At 43.3% G+C, this 17,927-nt stretch overlaps 1 protein-coding gene across 7 annotated transcripts in view; it reads left to right on the forward strand.

The window, feature by feature from the left end:
* The window catches only part of GARNL3 (GTPase activating Rap/RanGAP domain like 3), a 167,323-nt gene that overhangs the window by 18,478 nt on the left and 130,918 nt on the right, over positions 1-17,927 (forward strand). For 5 of the 7 annotated variants that reach the window (XM_063714442.1, XM_054520667.2, XM_024252280.3 and 2 more), the window contains one exon: positions 1,110-1,280. In XM_063714442.1, the coding sequence (XP_063570512.1) occupies positions 1,138-1,280 (143 nt within the window). In that variant the 5' untranslated portion in view covers positions 1,110-1,137. Of the gene's footprint in view, positions 1-1,109; positions 1,285-17,927 lie in introns of those variants that run through there. The other 2 variants (XM_054520669.2, XM_054520670.2) reach the window with 2 other exon arrangements.

The raw sequence follows: 17,927 nt of genomic DNA on the forward strand, positions 1-17,927 counted from the left end.
TTGCTTTTTAATATGCCTGCAGCCTTGGGTCTAACTGGCACCACTATAGAACCTTCTGAGTGGCCAGTGCCTGTCTGATTCCAAGGCCCCAACTTGTGTGGAGTCGCTTTTCTTGGTCTCCAGCCTCACAGCACTCCCTTCTCATGTACAAAACCTTTCTGAGCCATTACGCCTTTTGTCTTTTCACAGTCTTTCTTTCTTCCTTTTTTAAATTCACTTGCAACTCCAGCCAGAGATGTCACGTTTCTTAAGAAGACATTATAAAGAGTCCCCTTTGACCAAAGTGTTATATAAGATTGCTTTTTATTTTTCCATTTCCAAGTAATTGGATTTTGCTGGCTTGTTTGTCTGTCAGTTGAGGTAGAGGTGAGTGAAGAGCCCTGCTAATTGGCTCAGAAAATAATTCCAGTCAGAAGGAGCGTGATGCCTGCATTTCCTAACAAAGTAGCCCCATCATCCCACAACTGCCTTTTCCACCTTCCTTGATGCATCATCGGAGAAAGGAGCAGACACATCTCAGGAATGCATTTCCCAGTTTATTCCCATGAACAAGCCATTTATTAATTCAGCAAGCATTTACTGCTTATATATTCTATATGCTATTACTCTTGAACTGTGGGCTCTGGTCCTTGTCTCCAGTGTTGTTGCCAGTCTAGGCCCTTTTTATGGCTTTTCTTGGATTTTTAAATTAGAAGATAAACCAAGTGCTCCTGGACTACCCCAGTGATGGCCATGAAGTCCTACCACCAGTGATTCTCCGAAAGCATTCTAGACATAGCTTCCCTTACCAAATTCATACTGCCTTTCTCTAAACAAGTTTGTGATTGTTCAAATGCTCACTGGGCCTCCTTTTACTTTACACTCCACTGACTTAACTGATTGCTGAGGGATGTAACAGGACTTGGATGGTTCCATGGCCCAATGCTTCCTTGGTGCAGTAAGGTCATATGTGGTCTTGGTGGGGCCCCTGGGTCTTGAGGGTGCTTCAGTGTCACCCTCCTCCTTGCTTACCAGTGGGGCTGCCCTTTGGGAGGAGGGTAAAGCAGGCCAGGGATTGGCCTGCTGTTCTTCTCTGTCTCTTAGTGCCTTTCCCAACTCTTCTGCCTCAGGACAGCTGCCCAGCCTCCAGGCCCACTGATGGACCCGTTAACGAAGGGGCCCTGTGGGAGTCAGATGGCACAAACCATTCTATGGAAAGCAAAGTCGTCTCTCTCCTTCGGCATCCAGCCCCTTCAGACATGGCCAACGAAAGACCCTGAACTAGAGTCCCAGGTCAACCTGTAAGTAAGTAAAAGAAGCATCATCTCAGTTTTGGTTTATGTTCACTATAGCTTGAAATCCCTTAATGTTAAGAAGAATATACTTTTTACTTCTGGGGGGATAGTGGGGAGGGAGAGAGGAGTGGATGTTTGGTTGGGAGACTGCATTTCTGTTCTTATTTGTGTATTTAGTAATATTTATTGAGCACCTACTCCGTCCAGGTCCTGTGTCAGACATTGTGAGCAAAATAGATTCAGTTATTGTCATCAGTGGGCTTGCAGCGCATGGGCAGCTAGCCTTTACTCAAATAATCACACAAATAAATACTAACAATTTGTAATAAGCTCTATGAAATGTGCTTCCTTGATTCAATAAACATTTACAGAATGCCTTCTCTGTGCCAGCAACCTACTGGGGATATTAGAGAATAATACATTTTACCTACCTTTGAATATAAATAGTATATGGAAGCAAAAACATTCCAATGTAATACAAAATAAATTTTAATAATAACTAGAATAGAATTAATACATTAGTAGACTCTAAGGCCTATAGGGTGATAACTGTGTTTTTATATTTACTCCTGAATCCCCAGGCCTTTGTTATGGTGTATGATAATACTTGGATGAATGAATAAGTAAATGAATAAAGATGATACAAGAGAGGGGTACTTAGCTTTCCAGGGGGAATCAAAGGCAGCCAGATGCAACAATACGGTTGACTTCAAAACAAACGAGATGCTTCATCAATTCAATGCAACAAATATTTGTATGCTTACTTACTGTACCCAGTGCTTTTGTGAAGCTAGTTCCTAGATAGGGACATGGATAAAGTCCCACCAGTGGGACTTTAAAAATCATTTATGCCTGAGACCTGCCCCTTGAGATTCTGACTCAGTGGATCTGAAGTGGGTGAAGGAAGACACTTTGTCTGCCCTCAAGGAACTCCCTACTTATCCAGGGAGACAGACAAGTCACCAGGTCACGCCAGTGATGCTGGAGAAGCAGCGTGAATAATGTGCTAAAGGAAGCCATCACCTGCTGGAGGACAGGGAAGAGAAGGGATAACAGTTGAGCTTGGCCTTGTAGGATGAGCATTGATGGGGCAAGAGAGAGGGAAGAAGATCTCTTTAAAACGAGGATGCCACAAAGCAAAGGCTCACATGCATGAGGCTGTGTTGATAGGCAGTAAACCAACAGTTCTTAACGCGGGTTGGACGTGAAAATTACCCAGGGTAGCTTTAAAAACATAGAAGTCTGCCCTGCCCCTCCAAAATTCTAAGGTCTAGGGTGGGACACAAGAACTCGTATTTTTACAAAGCTCCCCAGGTGATTCTCACGTGTGGTAAACGTTGAGAAACGCTGCTTTTAAGAAATGTAACCACAAATAAGTAAATACAAAATAATTATGAAGCACCTTATATGCCTAGCTCAGGGGCCTGAACCTTACATCTTAAGCAATGGGCACCATTGACAGCTTTTATGCACTGAAGAAGTGATGCAGTTTGGAACGTAAACGGGTCACATCGTTTAGATAAAATCGTGATGGTCAGTTCTGTGGTGGATTCTTAAGGGAAACTAGCGAAGCCAGGAGTCACTGTTGGCTTTTCAGAGCTTCCGCACCTTCCAGAAACTGCCTCTCAGGTGAATAAGATATTGAATGTCTCCTGGATCTGAAATGGGAATTTCAGATTTCAGGTGATACTGAATTATCTGAGCAAGATGGACCCGGTAGTCTCGCGGGTCCTTGGTGGCCCCAGCGCACTGCAGAGGAGGGGAGGGAACCCAGGGCGTCAGCTCCAAAGGTGGGGCGGGTGGGTAGCCCCGTCTTCCCTCTTTATCACTAATTAGGAGAAGGAATTTGTGTCCGGGGGGGTTTGGAGGTAACCCGAGGACGCTCAGCGCTGGAGCTCCGGGCAGGAGTTAAAGTACCCACAGCGGAGCTGGCCAGCGCTGCCTCCTTTCCAGACTGCAAGGCCCACAGTGCACCGCGCGGATGACGTGTAACAGGGGCGGGCGGGACCGCTGGAGAGCCTATGAGCACAGCGGAAGCACCCCGAGGGCCGCCTTCCGGCCCTATTGGTGAATCCGATTAGGGGTAGGACCGAGCCCTGGTGATTGGCGGCCGGAGGGATGTCAAAGCTGCCACGCGCACGTGGGTGGAGGCTGCGGAACTGCGATTGCTGCCGGGTAGGACGAGGTAGTGTGCACACCTCCGTCCTTAGGAAGGAGCCCAGCGGCAGATTCTGGACTTGCGTGGCCTCACCCGCTGATCTCACCCAGCGGCATGTAGAAATGGGTGGAGTCAGGCCTTGCTCTGGACCCCAGACTTACGGGCCGGACTTGAAACCAAATTGCAAGGCAGCCAGAGACTGGGTTCCCTGGAAAGATGCGTCTTTAAGAACCACTACCATTTTGTGGGCCGCCTATTCATTAACTCCTTCATTGAACAACTATTTATTGATCACCTGTGTACCAGGCACCTTGCCCAAGCATCCTAAATGCATTTTCTCATTTATTCACAAAACCCCAATGAGATAGGTGCTGTTATCTCCACTTTACAGGTAAGGGTGCGGAGGCCCAGACTTTTCTGGGACGCACAGCTTGGAAGTGACAGAACAGGGATTGGACTTCGGTCTGTCTGGTCCAGTGTCCATCTCTTAACCTCAGCGCACTCAGGCGTGCAATCAGGAGAAAAATATTTATGGGATGGCAGCGTCCACTGCTGTCCAGTGAAGTATATATAACAACAGTCCAGTGCTGAACACCAATGAAGTTGACCAAGCACCAAGTTGGGTCTTACACTAGGTACCACAGTACCTCAAAGACCTACTTTGAAGTTGGTGCTTCTTAGGGACTGGTGGGCAATGAGCCTGTGAAGGGAGACAGAAATCAACCCATTGGGGAGTGGGAGCCATTGGTCTTGACTCTGTAGAGGGGGGCATAGCATGCTCAGATTTGAAAGTTGGAAAGATAATTGGCATCAGTAGGCAACTGGATTTCAGTAGGATGAGGCTGGTGGCAGGGAGACCTATCAGAGCAGAAGATATGAAGGTAGATGTTAAGAGTTCTGATGAGCAACAGGAATGATGGGATTGATTTGGGAAGTATTTTGAGAAAGATTAGAGTGGATCTGGTAAGCGTATGGGTTGTGGGGTGAGGAAGTGAGGCTCAGAGCTTCAACTCAGGGAGTTGAGTAGTTGGTGTTGTCATTAATAAGACGGCACTGAGATGAGAAAGCACAAAATATAAGATAGAATAAAGCAAAGGTCATGTAGAAAATGATATCAGGGGCCAGGAGCGGTGGCTCATGCCCTTAATCCCAGCACTTTGAGAGGCCAAGTTGGGTGGATCACCTGAGGTCAGGAGTTTGAGACCAGCCTGGCCAACAAGGTGAAACCCCGTCTCTACTAAAAATACAAAAAATCAGCCAGGTGGGGTGACATGTGCCTGTAGTCCCAGCTACCCGGGAGGCTGAGGCAGGAGAATCACTTTAGCCCAGGAGGCGGGGATTGCAGTGAGCCGAGATTGCGTCACAGCACTCCAGCCTGGGCAATAGAGTGAGACTCTGTCTAAAAAAAAAAAAAAAAAAAAATTGCTGTCAGGGCTGAAGAAGAGTACAGTAACATCTTTGGGAACAGGAGGCACTTAGGAAAGTCTTCTTGGAGAGAAGGTGAAATGGACCTTGAGAAACGAGTAGATCTTCCTTTTTTTTTTTTTTTTTTTTTTTTGCATCAATGTTAATAGGCAGAGATTGGGGAGGAGAGGATTCTAGATGGCGAGATTGGCATGGCAAAGGTACAAAGCAGGGACACTCTTTCAGTGCATTTTTGAGGAATAACAGCTGTCTTAGTTTGCCTCTTGTGTGGTGAAGTAGTGAAAGTCTGGAAAGTCAAATTGAGGGACATATTGTGCAAGATGTTGTACTGAATTCTGGAGTCATTGGGAGGTGCTGAATGGCTTTTGAGACAGGCAAGTGGTGGTTTGATGTCTGCTTTAGAAAATTAGTTTCACTGTTGTGTACACTGAAGAGCCCAGTTACGGTCTAGACTAGTGAGGGGCTTGTTGGTCGTAAGTGACAGAAACCCAACTCAAATTAGCTTAGGCCAAAAAGAGAATGTATGGGTTCATGGAACCCAAACTAAGAAAAGGGACGGATCTGGCTTCAGGGCTGATTAGATCCAGGGCCTCAATGCTGTCAAGTCAGATGGTTGTCTCCTATTCCTTCACCTCCTTTTCTCTCTTTCCCCGTGCTTCTTGATGCCTGCCAGCCTCCCTGTCTCCTACTGTCCATAGTTTAGTTTTTGATCTTTTGAGGAAAGTTGCCATGTGTTTGAGTTTGTCACCAAGGCATTAAACAAATATTAGGCAATTTTGTGATTTAGATATTTTTTAAAATTTTATTTTTTATTATTTGTTTTTAGTTTTCATGGGTACATAGTAGGTGTATATATTTATGTGATACCTGAGATATTTTGATACAGTTATGCAACATGTTATAATCACATCAGGGTAACTGGGGTATCCCTCGCCTTAAGCATTTATTCTTTGTGTTACAAATAACCCAATTATACTCTTTTAGTTATTTAAAAATGTACATTTCAATTATTTTTTACTATAGTCACCTTGTTTTGCTAGCAAATACTAGGTCTTACTCATCTTTCTATTTTTTCGTACTCATTAATTAAAGCTTCCCACTACCCCCTGTCCCCTATTATCCTTCCCAGCCTCTGGTAGCCCTCCTCCTACTCTCTATCTCCATGAGTTCAATTATTTTAATATTTAGTTCTACAAATAAGTGAAAACATGTGAAGTTTGTATTTAGACCCTTTTTAATAGCTTTCAGAAGATTTGAAATACCTAGTTTGCTCCTAAGTGTAGGGCTACTGTATTTTAAAACAAGTGCCAGAAAGTAAGCTTTTAATTTACTGTTAGGAGGAATTCTATTCCCCTGCCCTTGTGTCTCCATGAGAAACTTCTGCTGTACTCTCATGGAGGAGAGAGGTTGGAAGGGCGGCTGACTCGTCCCCTGCCTCCTTTCCTCTCTCCCTTTTGGGATCTGGTTGCCCACAGAGCTTGTGTGTTACCTCGCCTCCTGTTTCTATGTGGAAAAACACACCCGAGTCTTCTAGAGGTAGGTGTGGGGGCCCATCTGTTTCCATTCCCCTGTTGGAGCTTGACAGTCCTGAGACTATTTCCCTTGCAGCCGACCTGGCAGGTGTCTGCCTGTCTGCAGATCAGACTCTCCCACAGGAAGGTTACCCCAGGGCCTAAACTTGTGGGAAGTAGTAGGAAGCCCATTTGCTTTTGGACTCAGCTTTGTTTGTCAATGAAACACTGACAGCAAGGAAATTTCTTACTTTCTTTTTCTTTTTTCTTTCTTTCTTTTTTTTTTTTTTTTTTGAAACAGAGTCTCACTCCATTGTCCAAGCTGGAGTACAGTGGTGTGATCTCGGTTCACTGCAGCCTCCATTTCCTGGGCTCAAGTGATCCTCCCACCTCAGCCTCCTGATTATCTAGGACCACAGGTGTGCGCCACCATGCCCAGTTAATGTTTTTGTGTTTTTGGTAGAGACATGGTTTTGCCATGTTGCCCGGGCTGGTCTTGAACTCCTGAACTCAAAGAGATCTGCCTGCCTCAGCCTCCCAAAGTGCTTGGATTACAGGAATGAGCCACCGCGCCTGGCCAGTATTTTGTTTTTCATTTGCCTGATTCCTGGCACTAGTTCCCAACTAATTCCAAAAAGACAAGAAAGGGTTGGTGTATTAATAAGTTCCCAAAGCTCCAACGACTATGAGACAGGTGAGGATTTTTGGGCTGGGGCTGGGTTTTCTTTTTTATTTCCTTTTTCTTCCCTGTCTTAATAGAGTACCTGGCATGTAAAAAGTGCTTACTATTTGTTGTGTGTAAGTTAAGGGTACTAGAGTAGAGATGCCGGTTAGAAGGCCTCTGTAGCAGTGAAGGTCTGAGCTAAAGTAAAGAAAGTAAAAATGGAAAGGGGAGAAGGGGCAAGAAACTATGACAGGGTGGAATTCTAGAAGTATTCTCATGTGCAAAATGGCATATACAAAATTATGGACCAGGTGCAGTGGCTCACACCTGTAATCCCAGCACTTTGGGAGGCTGAGGTGGGTGGATCACTTGAGCCCAGGAGTTCAAGACCAGCCTGGGCAACATGATGAAACCCCATCTCTACCAAAGATGCAGGAAAATTAGCTGGGCATGGTGGTGTGTGCCTGTGGTCTCAGCTACCTGGGAGGCTGAGGTGGGAGGATCGCCTAAGCTCGGGAAGTTGAGGCTGCAATGAGCCGTGATTGTGTCACTGCACTTCTGCCTGGGTGATAGAGTGAGAACTTGTCTTAAAATAAATAAATAAATAAAAGATTATGCATTGCAGCATCATTAGTAATAGAAAATATTGAAAACCATTTAACTAGGGGCTTGGTTAAGTAAAATATGGTATGTCTACTCAATATAAGAAAGAATACAAGAGGCCCAGGTGTGGTGGCTCATGCCTGTAATCCCAGCACTTTGCGAGGCCGAGGCGGGTGGATCACCTGAGGTCAGCAGTTCGAGACCAGCCTGGCCAACATGGTGAAACCCCGTCTCTACTAAAAATACAAAAAATTAGCCAGACGTGGTGGTGGACGCCTGTAATCCCAGCTACTCGGGAGGTGGAGGCAGAAGAATCACTTGAACCCAGGAGGCAGAGGTTGCAGGGAGCCAAGATTGCACTATTGGGCTCTAGCCTGGGCAACGAGTGAAATTCCGTGTGAAAAAAAAAGAAAGAATACAAGAGCTTTTTTGTTACTGATTTGGAAGGATTGCTGAGATACATTAAATGAAAAGAACAAGGAGTGGGATTGTGTGTAGTGTGCTACCATTTGTGTAAAAAAAGGGGAAAGGGGAAGATGTATTTCTTTGTCTTTTAAATACATACAATACCTCTGGGAGTTACGCAAGAAAAAATAAAGGTTGCCTGTGGGGAGAGGAAATGGGGGCTGGGAGGCAGAAGATGGGGAGACTTTTTCCTGTACAGCCTTGTATACTCTGAGTTTTGAACCAACTGAATGTGTTATCTCTTTAAATAATAAAATACAAATACATAGATACAGTCATACACGTTTCAAAAGCAACGTGGTGGTGGGAGCAGTAGCAGGCCTGGTGACTGATTAGATGTGGGATGTGAGAGAAGACATGGGAGATGACTCCGAACTTTGTAGCTTGAGTGACTGGCAAGAGGGCAGCCCCTCTGCTAACAGAGTCAGGAATGCAGGAATGGTAGTAAGTCTGATTAGGGGCACATGATATTTTGGGGGCTGCTGGGGTATCCATGGAACCATGTTCAGTATTTTGAAGTCTGGGTTTGCAGTTGGGGAGAAAGATTCGAGTTGGAGGTTTGGTTTGGAGAGTCATTAGAACAGAGCTAATATGTGAAGACTCGGGCACAGTCGAGATTTTCAGGGAGGGAGGTGGACTGAATTGAAGGGAGAGGGATGTGGATCTTCACCATTCAAGGTGACACAGAGTTAAGGATGCTGCTCATAGACTGCAAGCACAGAACAGAACTCGTTTGTTGCTGCTCCTTGTGCCCTAAGAACAGGGAGGAGGATGGTCTCGCTCCCTGCCAGGATGTCCTGGCCCTTTTCTGGATGCCCTGCTCACTGTTGAGCTCAGCATCCCCTGCAGGAATAACTGCTAAAAGTAATCATTTTTCCTCAAGGAGGTTATGCCATTACTAAGAATTCTATTCCTTTGACTATTACAGTCTTCGGGTCTTTCAACTTTCATGTTCCTCAAGGACCAGTAACCCATTTTTGGTGCTAACCTCATCTCAAAGTACAGTACAGCACACCATAAGGGCACACTATAAATAGGGATTAGATAGTATTACTATTTTTAATCAGTGCTTTTAGGAGGCAAAAGGCAATTGTTTGGGCTGCCCTGCCCTAAATTCACCTTAGCCAGCACTCATTTTTATAAATCTAATTTTGTCCTTAGAAACAGGTTGGTTGTTTTCTTGTCATCTCCTATAGTAATAAATGTTCTTAGTTCAAATACTTTTGCTTCCTATATTTCCGTGAGTTTGGCTTATCTATTATTTTGCTTTCTTTGAAGAACATCCCCCCTTCCCTCATCACTCTCAATCACCATTGATTTCATAGTTTTTTTTTTTTTCAGGAGAGTATCTCAGAATCAGAGCAGCTTAGTGAAGTAAACATTTTAGAAAATCTTTCAAAAATATAGTTTGACCTTAAAAGCACAGAGTAAGTTGCTTTTCTTCCACTATGTGGTCTGAATGTGCCTGAAGAAAAACAGAGCACAGATAACGTGGAGTGGACCTAAATTGGTCCAGAAATTTGGAATACAATATACAGACCATTTGAAAAGTAGCTCTGTGCCTCCCAATCCGTTAAGGCAAAATTCATGTCAGTTCCACAGCATTTATTTTTATGTTTGAGACTAAGAATTTCTCACGTATCGGTATTGGCAATGAAAGGGATCAGAATATGCCACCCCAAAATACACCACTTTGGCAAAAGGATTATTTTGAGCTGAAGGCAGTTGAAAAAAAGCAGACACAGGAAGAACTCTCTGCCCTTTTTCTATCTGCCTAAGAGCAGGGCATAAATTTCCCCTTGTGAAGATACCCCTCCCCTTAACTGCACCAAGAGGAGAACAACACTTATCACCAGAGATGGAGATAGAGATGAGACAAACCCCACTAAATAACCTTTAACTACCGTTGGTTTCCCCCACATATACCTTCCAGTAAGTTACCAGCCCTAGAAACCCCAAACCCTTTTTCCTTTGTCTAGTCATTTCCCCACAGTTTATCACCCTTTGTCAAAATAGTATATAAGCCCCCCAGTGTAAGTGCCTTTTTGGATTTTTATTTGTTTTCTGTGGAACCTTCCTGCATGTAAAATTAAACATAACACTTGTATACTTTTTCTCCTGTCAATCTGTCTTTTTCCAGTTAAATTTGCAGGCCTCAGGGAAAGAACTAAGAGGGTAGAGGAAAAATTTTTCTTCCCTCATGGTTATGTCCCTAAAGCAACAAAATTGTAGACTACAGCAAATTCTGGCTTGCCCCTAGCCATCTACAGAGACCTTTTTTCTTCTCTGTTGTTGATGAGAAGCATGAATACACAGCCTGTTTATTCAAATATTTATTGTGTAAGCTGGACACCACAATAAGTGCTTCATACGTCTTTTTTCATTAAATCCAATGGGAAGGCACTATGATGATAAATATTTGTTGAGTTAATTCATTAATCAAACCATCAAACCCCATTATATAGTGTAGGAACTGAGGTCCATGAAGGCGATGTTTATTGCCTAAGATCAAGCAGTGAGTTAGTGGTGACTCAGACAGGGCTAAGTAGATACCAAGCAACATTTATGCACGTATAATTTCTCTACACATGTATTTAAGTTCAGAGTTCATATTTTCTGTATGTGATCTTTGTTTTGGAATTTTTTGTTGAGCTATAATTTACATGCAATAAAATGCAGATATCTTAAATATACAGTGGGATGAATTTTGACAGTTGTAGCTGATTGATTTTTTAATGTTATGGTGTCAGTCAGTTCCACTTAATTGCATTATCTATATATTGAGAAACATCAATCTCTAGACATGGGGAATGTCATCGTGAACTGACAGCTAGTGAGCCATGTCACAATTTAGTCATTGTGATTGCTCCCACAGTATTTTCTTTGTTCACTTATATTAGTGGCATTGTATTAACCCCTGAAATGAATTTTTTGAGATGAACCTGAGGCAACATTTATAGCATTTTTATGTCTGACTCAAAAACAAATTTCATGAATATGCTGTATAAGGCAGTTCACTTCAGCTGTTAGTGGAATTGTGAGCCGAGGGATTGTCTCATGGGCTTGACCCTACAGAAAGTTATGAACTGGTCTGTGTGTTTGCCCTGTCCCTTCTTTAGACACTTCCCCAGTATGGCGAGCCTCACCCTCCCCTGTTACTCCCAGCCTCCTTTACAGAAGGAAAAAAACCAAGGGGGCATGATGGCTCTCCTCAAATATTTGAGATATTTGAAGGGCTTTCCTATACAAGTGATTTTAACTTGTTTTATATGGCCCCAAAGGACTGGCTGGCTTGCTTGCATTCATTCACTCTTTCATTTAACAAAACCCTACTAAGAACTAAGTCTGTACCAGATAGTATGTTAGGTGCTTAGGCTCAGTACTGAAAACAGGGAACCCATTGTGAAGCTTAAATTGTAGGTGGGGAGGCGGGTGTTAATCAGATTCCCACTCTGTAATTCCTAGTTTGGGAGGGAGAGTCAGGAAGAAGGAGGAGTTTGGAGGGAGCATTCTAGGTGCTAAGGGCAGCTCAGCAAATAGAAGGGAATAGGAGAAAGGCAGTATGGCTGGAGTGCTGAGCGGGGAGTGGTGCCAGACTAGGCAGGTGGTTGGGGGTGTAGGAGTAATGGTGAGGAAGTTAAGAAAAGATGAAGGGTGTAGGTGTAGGACCAGCTGGTGGAGATAAAGGTGTGATGGATTTCAACTCAATATAGAAAAATCTGTTTAACAGGAAGAAGGGAGGACCTGGGTTGTGGGGGTGTTTCTTATCACTGAGAGTGTGCAAGTAGAGACTGGATGGCTATTTTTCAAGTATCTGGTAAAGGATACACAACTGCAGATAAAAGATTAGACACTAGAAGGTCCTTAAGTCTCTGGACCTGGAAGTCTCTGAAGTCTCTTCTAACCCAGTGAAAGAGACAGAGATGAGATGGCTTCATGGGATTTTGTAGAGAAGATACCTTTCATTGGCATCTGGTGGGTGGGAAATGAGTTGGTCAGCGTCTCTCAGGGTAACTGTAACAAAATCACCTATTAAATGTATTTTAGTTTAAAATGTAGGTGCTTGGATCCCATTCCTGAAGATTCTAATTGAGGAGGTCTGGGGTAGGAACTGGACATTTACTTATTTAGATGAAAAAAATTATAAAGCAAACTTTGAAACTTTTGCATGGAACAATAGAGACTCTTTAGGAAATCATGATGGTGAAGGATTTCTTAAGTCAGAAAAACAAAGACCATAAAGGAAAAGATTGAAAATGTCTGCATTAGAATTTGAAAACTTATGCATGATCAAAGATATCAGAAACAAAATTTAAAAAGAAAAACACCTATCTGGAAGAAGACATCTGTAATTTGTTAACAAAAAATGAGTTGGTATTCAGAATATACAAATAATATCTACCAATTCTCACGCCTGTAATCCCAGCACTTTGGGAGGCCGAGGCAGGCGGATCACTTGAGATCAGGAGTTTGAGACCAGCCTGGCCAACATGGTGAAACCCCGTCTCTACTAAAAATACAAAAATTAACCAGATGTGGTGGCACATGCTTGTAATCCCAGCCACTCAGGAGGCTGAGGCAGGAAAATCGCTTGAACCCGGGAGGTGGAGGTTACAATGAGCCAAGATCGCGCCACTGCACTCCAGCCTGGGTGACAGAGCGAGATTCTGTCTCAAAAAAAAAAAAAAAATCTACCAATTAATTGGAAAAACACCAATAACATACAGAAAAGGAGGGGAGCAAAAGATTTGGAATAGGCAAATCATGGAAAAGGTAGCCCAAAAGGCCAATAAGCAAAGAAAAAGATGTTCAAGCTCTTGAGCTATCAGAGGAATGCAAATTAAAGCCGTACCTCAGTGAGACACCATTTCATACTCTTCAGACTGGCAAAAACTAATACCTGACAATCCCAAGTGTTAGTTAGACTGTGGAGCAACTAGAATGCATATGCTGCTCATGAGAGGGTAAATTGGCGTACTCACTTTGGAAAGCAAATGTGACACTATGTAGAAAAAATAAGAGTGCACACATCATGACCTTGCAGCTTCACTCCTGGGTATGGAATCTAGGGATATGATTGCACTGGTATTCAAGGTGGCATGTAAAAGGATGTTCATTACAGCATTGTTTAAACATTGGAAACAACCAAAATGTCCAACAATAGGAGAATGGAGGATATTGATGCAGCAGGATATCATATAGCAGCTAAAGTGGGTGGGTTAGAGCTCAGGCATCACCATGAACAAATCTCAAGAGCAAATTGTTCAGCCAGATGAGCTAGTTGCAGGAAGATATGCATGGTATAGTATTTACTTGTGTAAATTTTTAAAACATGCTAAACAATGCAGTATATTGGAAATGAGTAAGTACATAGTATAAATATAAAACTATAAGCAGGCAGTATAAGCCCAATTAGTGATTGTTTCAGGGGAGGGAGAGATGTAAATTGGGTCAGGAAGAGGTACACAGGGGTTTTAAGTATATCTGTAATGTTCATTATATTATTCTTCATTATTCTGTACCTTGAAATATTTGATAATAAAACAAGTTAGAGACAAAATTCCAGGTGATTCTGATACACAGCTAGGCTTGAGAACCAAGATGTAGAATCAGTGCTTCTCAGATTTCAATGTGCATATGAATCCCAGGGAAATCTTGTTAAAATGCTGATTCTGTTTCTTAGGTCTGGGGTGGGTCCTGGGACATTGCATTTCTCACCAGCTCATATCAAAAGACCACACTGAGCAGCAGAATCACAATGACCTTGGTGTTCTCTAGGAATCTCGCTACCTAGGGACTGCAGAAACACCTGTTCCAAATAGTAGGCATCCCTTCAAGGTCTGGGCACAGCTGGGGGCAGATCTTGTGAATCCCAGCAAGGAAACCTTATGAACCTGGAGAGATAGACTTTCAAGGGATTTCCCCAAAGAAGTAGCTCTGCAGGTGGTTAAGGGAGGTATGCCACAACATATGTTGCCTACTGAATTATTTTCCTTATATTAAGTTTCCGTTTAATACAATTTGGTCATGCATTTATAGATCCCACATGGAGTGATGTTTCCCAAACTAAATTATACTCTGGGCTGGAAAACCCTCAAGTCTTGACCTTACAGGAAAAGAGAAGCCAAGGTTGCTGTCACTGAAGAATTAAGAAAGGAGGGAGCAGGTGTGCAAAACATCGTACTTCACAGGAACCACTTAGTAATGTTTCCCAGGTTTCTGGATGATGGGTCTTGAGCTGAGAAGAGTGTGACAGACCTCCCCGGCTTCTGCTGTGGGCACCCACACCCGAAGACTGCATATGCTACTGACGAAGGGGATAAAAAGAGGCTGTTTTACAGTTTGCCAGATTTGCTATATACATATTGTGCTTTGCTTGCACAATATTTTTGTTCCTGTGAAGTCCTGTGTACTTTGTGTCTTTCTTTCCCACTGCACTGTAAGCTCTATGAGAGCAGGGACCACATATCTCAGGTTCAGCACCTGGCACAGTGCCTGGTACCTTGTAGGTACTCAGTAACCGTTTATTAAGTGAGTGAAAGAATTTTCACTCAGATACGGTATTTTAAATTAAACTTTTTATTTTGAGATAATTATAGATTCATGTGCAGTAGTAAGAAATAACACAGAGATATCTCATGTACCCTTTACCAGGTTTCCCCCAGGGGCAGCATCTTGTGTAACTATAGTAACTATAGTACTGTATTGCAAGCAGGAAATTGATGTTGATACAATCCACTGATGTTTAGATTTGCCCAGTTTTACATGCAGTTTTATTACATGTGTAGGTTCCTGTATTTACCTGTATTCACAGACAAGATACAGAACAGTTCCATCCCCAAGGGCTCTCTCATGTTGCCCTTTTATAACCACACCTCCCTCCATCCTCCCTCTATAATTTGGTCATTTCAAGAATGAATCATACAATTTGTAACCTTTTAGGGTTGACATTTTCCATTCAGCATAATTCCCTGGAGATTAATCCAAGTTGTTGCATATATCAGTAGTTTGTTCCTTTTAATTGCTCAGTAATATTCTGTGGTGTGGATGTACCACAGTTTGTTTGACTGTTTGCCCTTTGAAGGACATCTAAGTGGTTTCCAGTTTTTGGCTGTTATCAATAAAGCTGTTTTGAACATTTTTGTGCAGGGTGTTGACCATACATTTTCATTTTTCTGGGATAAATGCCCAAGAGTGCAATTGCTGGGTCACATGGTAACTGCATATTTCACTTATAAGAAACTGCCAAACTGTTTTCTGAAGAGGCTTAGCTTAGAATTTTATAGTCCCACTTGCAATGGATGACTGGTCCAGCTTCTCCACTTCCTTGCCAGCATTTGGTATGGTTACTATTTTTTATTTTAGAGATATGATAGTAAAGGCACTGATAGAGATCATTATTGAAAGGAATCTTGCAGTGAATTGCCACAAGTCTTTATTAATGCTAGTGAACCACATAAATTTCAGGGGCACATGTCTGCATCAGAAACTTAGTGGACACACCGATTCTGTAGGAGGTGTGCTTTCCAGAATTAGAGAAAAGAGAACTAGAATGAGAAAGATGACTGAAAAATGGTAAACAATAACTTCAAATGTACTTGAAAGTATGTCTGAGAATGTATACTGGCAGTTGTTGGGGGGTGCAGGGAGAAGAGAAAGGGAAAGAAACCCACCTGTGTTCAAGTAGAGCAAATGTAGTAATTTATTCACAATTAATTTATTCAACAAATATTTATCAAGTGGCCTGTTATGAACCAGGAACTCTATAAGGTACCTCAGGGCATGGTGATGGCCAAGACAGGTAAGATCCATGACAGTTAGAATAACTAGCATTTATTTAGTGGCTACTGTGTGCCATATGATCTCTTTCAGTCCTCCCATGGAGACAGATATTGTTTTAATCCCCTGTTGCAATGAGGAAACAGGCTCAGGGAGGATAAGTAACTTGTCTGAGGTCACGGTGGTCATGTGTGATGGAGCCGAAATTCAAATCCAGGAGTATCTAACCACTTTATGGTTGGTGGATCTTGCTAAGGGATGGTAAACTTAAGATCCTGGTACGAGGAACACGTGGTATTGTACCCCCAGAAACACAACAGGGGAGCAGGGAGCTGTCTGGAGAGTCAGAAGAATCAAAGTGCCCTGATTTCCTGGGTCCCCTTTTGTTTTGGAAATCTTTCTGCTTACTTCCTACTTCGTATGTCTCAAAGGCCTTCAAGGGACAGAATTGTTCCATTTCATTATTAGAAGTTAATGTGGGCCAGGTGCAGTGGCTCATGCCTGTAATCCCACCACTTTGGGAGGCCGAAGCAGATGGATTGCTTGAGCCCAGGAGTTTGAGACCAACCTGGACAGCATGGCAAAATCCTATCTCTACAAAAATATGAAAATTATCTGGGTGTGGTGGTGTGTGCCTGTAGTCCCAGCTACTTGAGAGGCTAAGGTGGGAGGATTGCTTGAACCTGGGAGTTGGAGGCTGCAGTGAACTGTGATGCTGCCACTGCACTCCAGCCTGGGCCAAAGAGTGAGACCCTGTCTCAAAAGACAAAAAGAAAAGAAATTAATGTCATTGCATCCCTGCTTTTCTGTGGCACTTTACTTATCTTCAGGAGGAGAGACAGCTGGTCCCTTCTGTGCAAGAAGCTATTCTAGCACCTGTTGTTAGGAGGCCCTGGGCTCCCTACAAGCCTAAAACTACAGTCTGGCACATGGTTTAGCTTCTCTGTCCCTCAATAAGGAGAATCCCTTCCATCTGTTTCTTACTGTCTGCCTATCGTGGAGCAGGGGCTGAGGCCTTTTCCTAGAGCTCCTGACTGTTGGTAGGCTTCTGAACAGCTGCCTGTTACTTCTCACAAATTCTCTCTACTGATCTAGGAAGAGTCTCCCTTGTCACTGTTGCCCTTAACTCTTCCACCAGGCCTGGCCACTGCTGAGGCCTGGCCTTGTGGGGTCTGTGGTGAGGTCAGCACTAATCTCAGTGTCAGTTGAGTGATGACCTAGATCTCTGAGTTTGGCTTCCCCTAGGGGGCTGGCTGACTCCTTTTCTTTCCTTATCAGTTTTAACAACTCTTGACTCTTTGGAGGAGGTTGTCCTGCTTTCCAGGAATGTGACTTACATCATGGAAATCTGTCTAGCTTCTACGTGGAGCTGGAAATCTTTGCTCTCATCCCAGGCCATATTTAGAGATTTAACATGGAGGTCCTCAGCTCTGTTCATGCCTGTGAAGTGTGATTCAGCATCCTCACATGTTAAATTGCCAAAGCAGAAGGGTTTATATTTAGAGCCTGGACCACGTTGCCTGTGGGAAACTTAAAGTTCTTTTTGGTACTTGCCTTGTTCAGGTCACTTCCTCTAGCCAGGTTTCAAAGTCTCTTCCCCTTGTCATGACAACAGGGGGTCCCAGGTATTTTCTAGGTGAGGTCAAACTGCTAGGCCAATGCTTTTAGGGGGGAGATGTAGTGCTGAAGCATGATGCCATCCTCAGCGCCGCCCTGGGAAGCCTGTTGCTTGGCCCTGGGTCTTCCTTACTGCTACCTTGGGATAAAAGGCAAAGCATTTTATTTAAAATTATTTTAAAGTTTAGTAATCATTTATGCCAACTTTCCAGGTCCCTTTCTAAAAACCTGAGAGGCATTCATATTACTAATAAGAGCTGGCTGGATGTGGTGGCTCATACGTATAATCCCAGCACTTTGGAAAACTGAGGTGGGAGGATCACTTGAGGCCAGAGTTTGAGAACAGCCATGGAAACATTGTGAGACCCCCCCATCTCTACAAAAAAAAAATTTTTTTTTAATTAACCAGGCATGTAGTCCCATCTACTCAA

This window comes from Pongo abelii, chromosome 13 (assembly GCF_028885655.2).
Source record: "Pongo abelii isolate AG06213 chromosome 13, NHGRI_mPonAbe1-v2.0_pri, whole genome shotgun sequence".
Classification (NCBI taxonomy): domain Eukaryota; kingdom Metazoa; phylum Chordata; class Mammalia; order Primates; family Hominidae; genus Pongo; species Pongo abelii.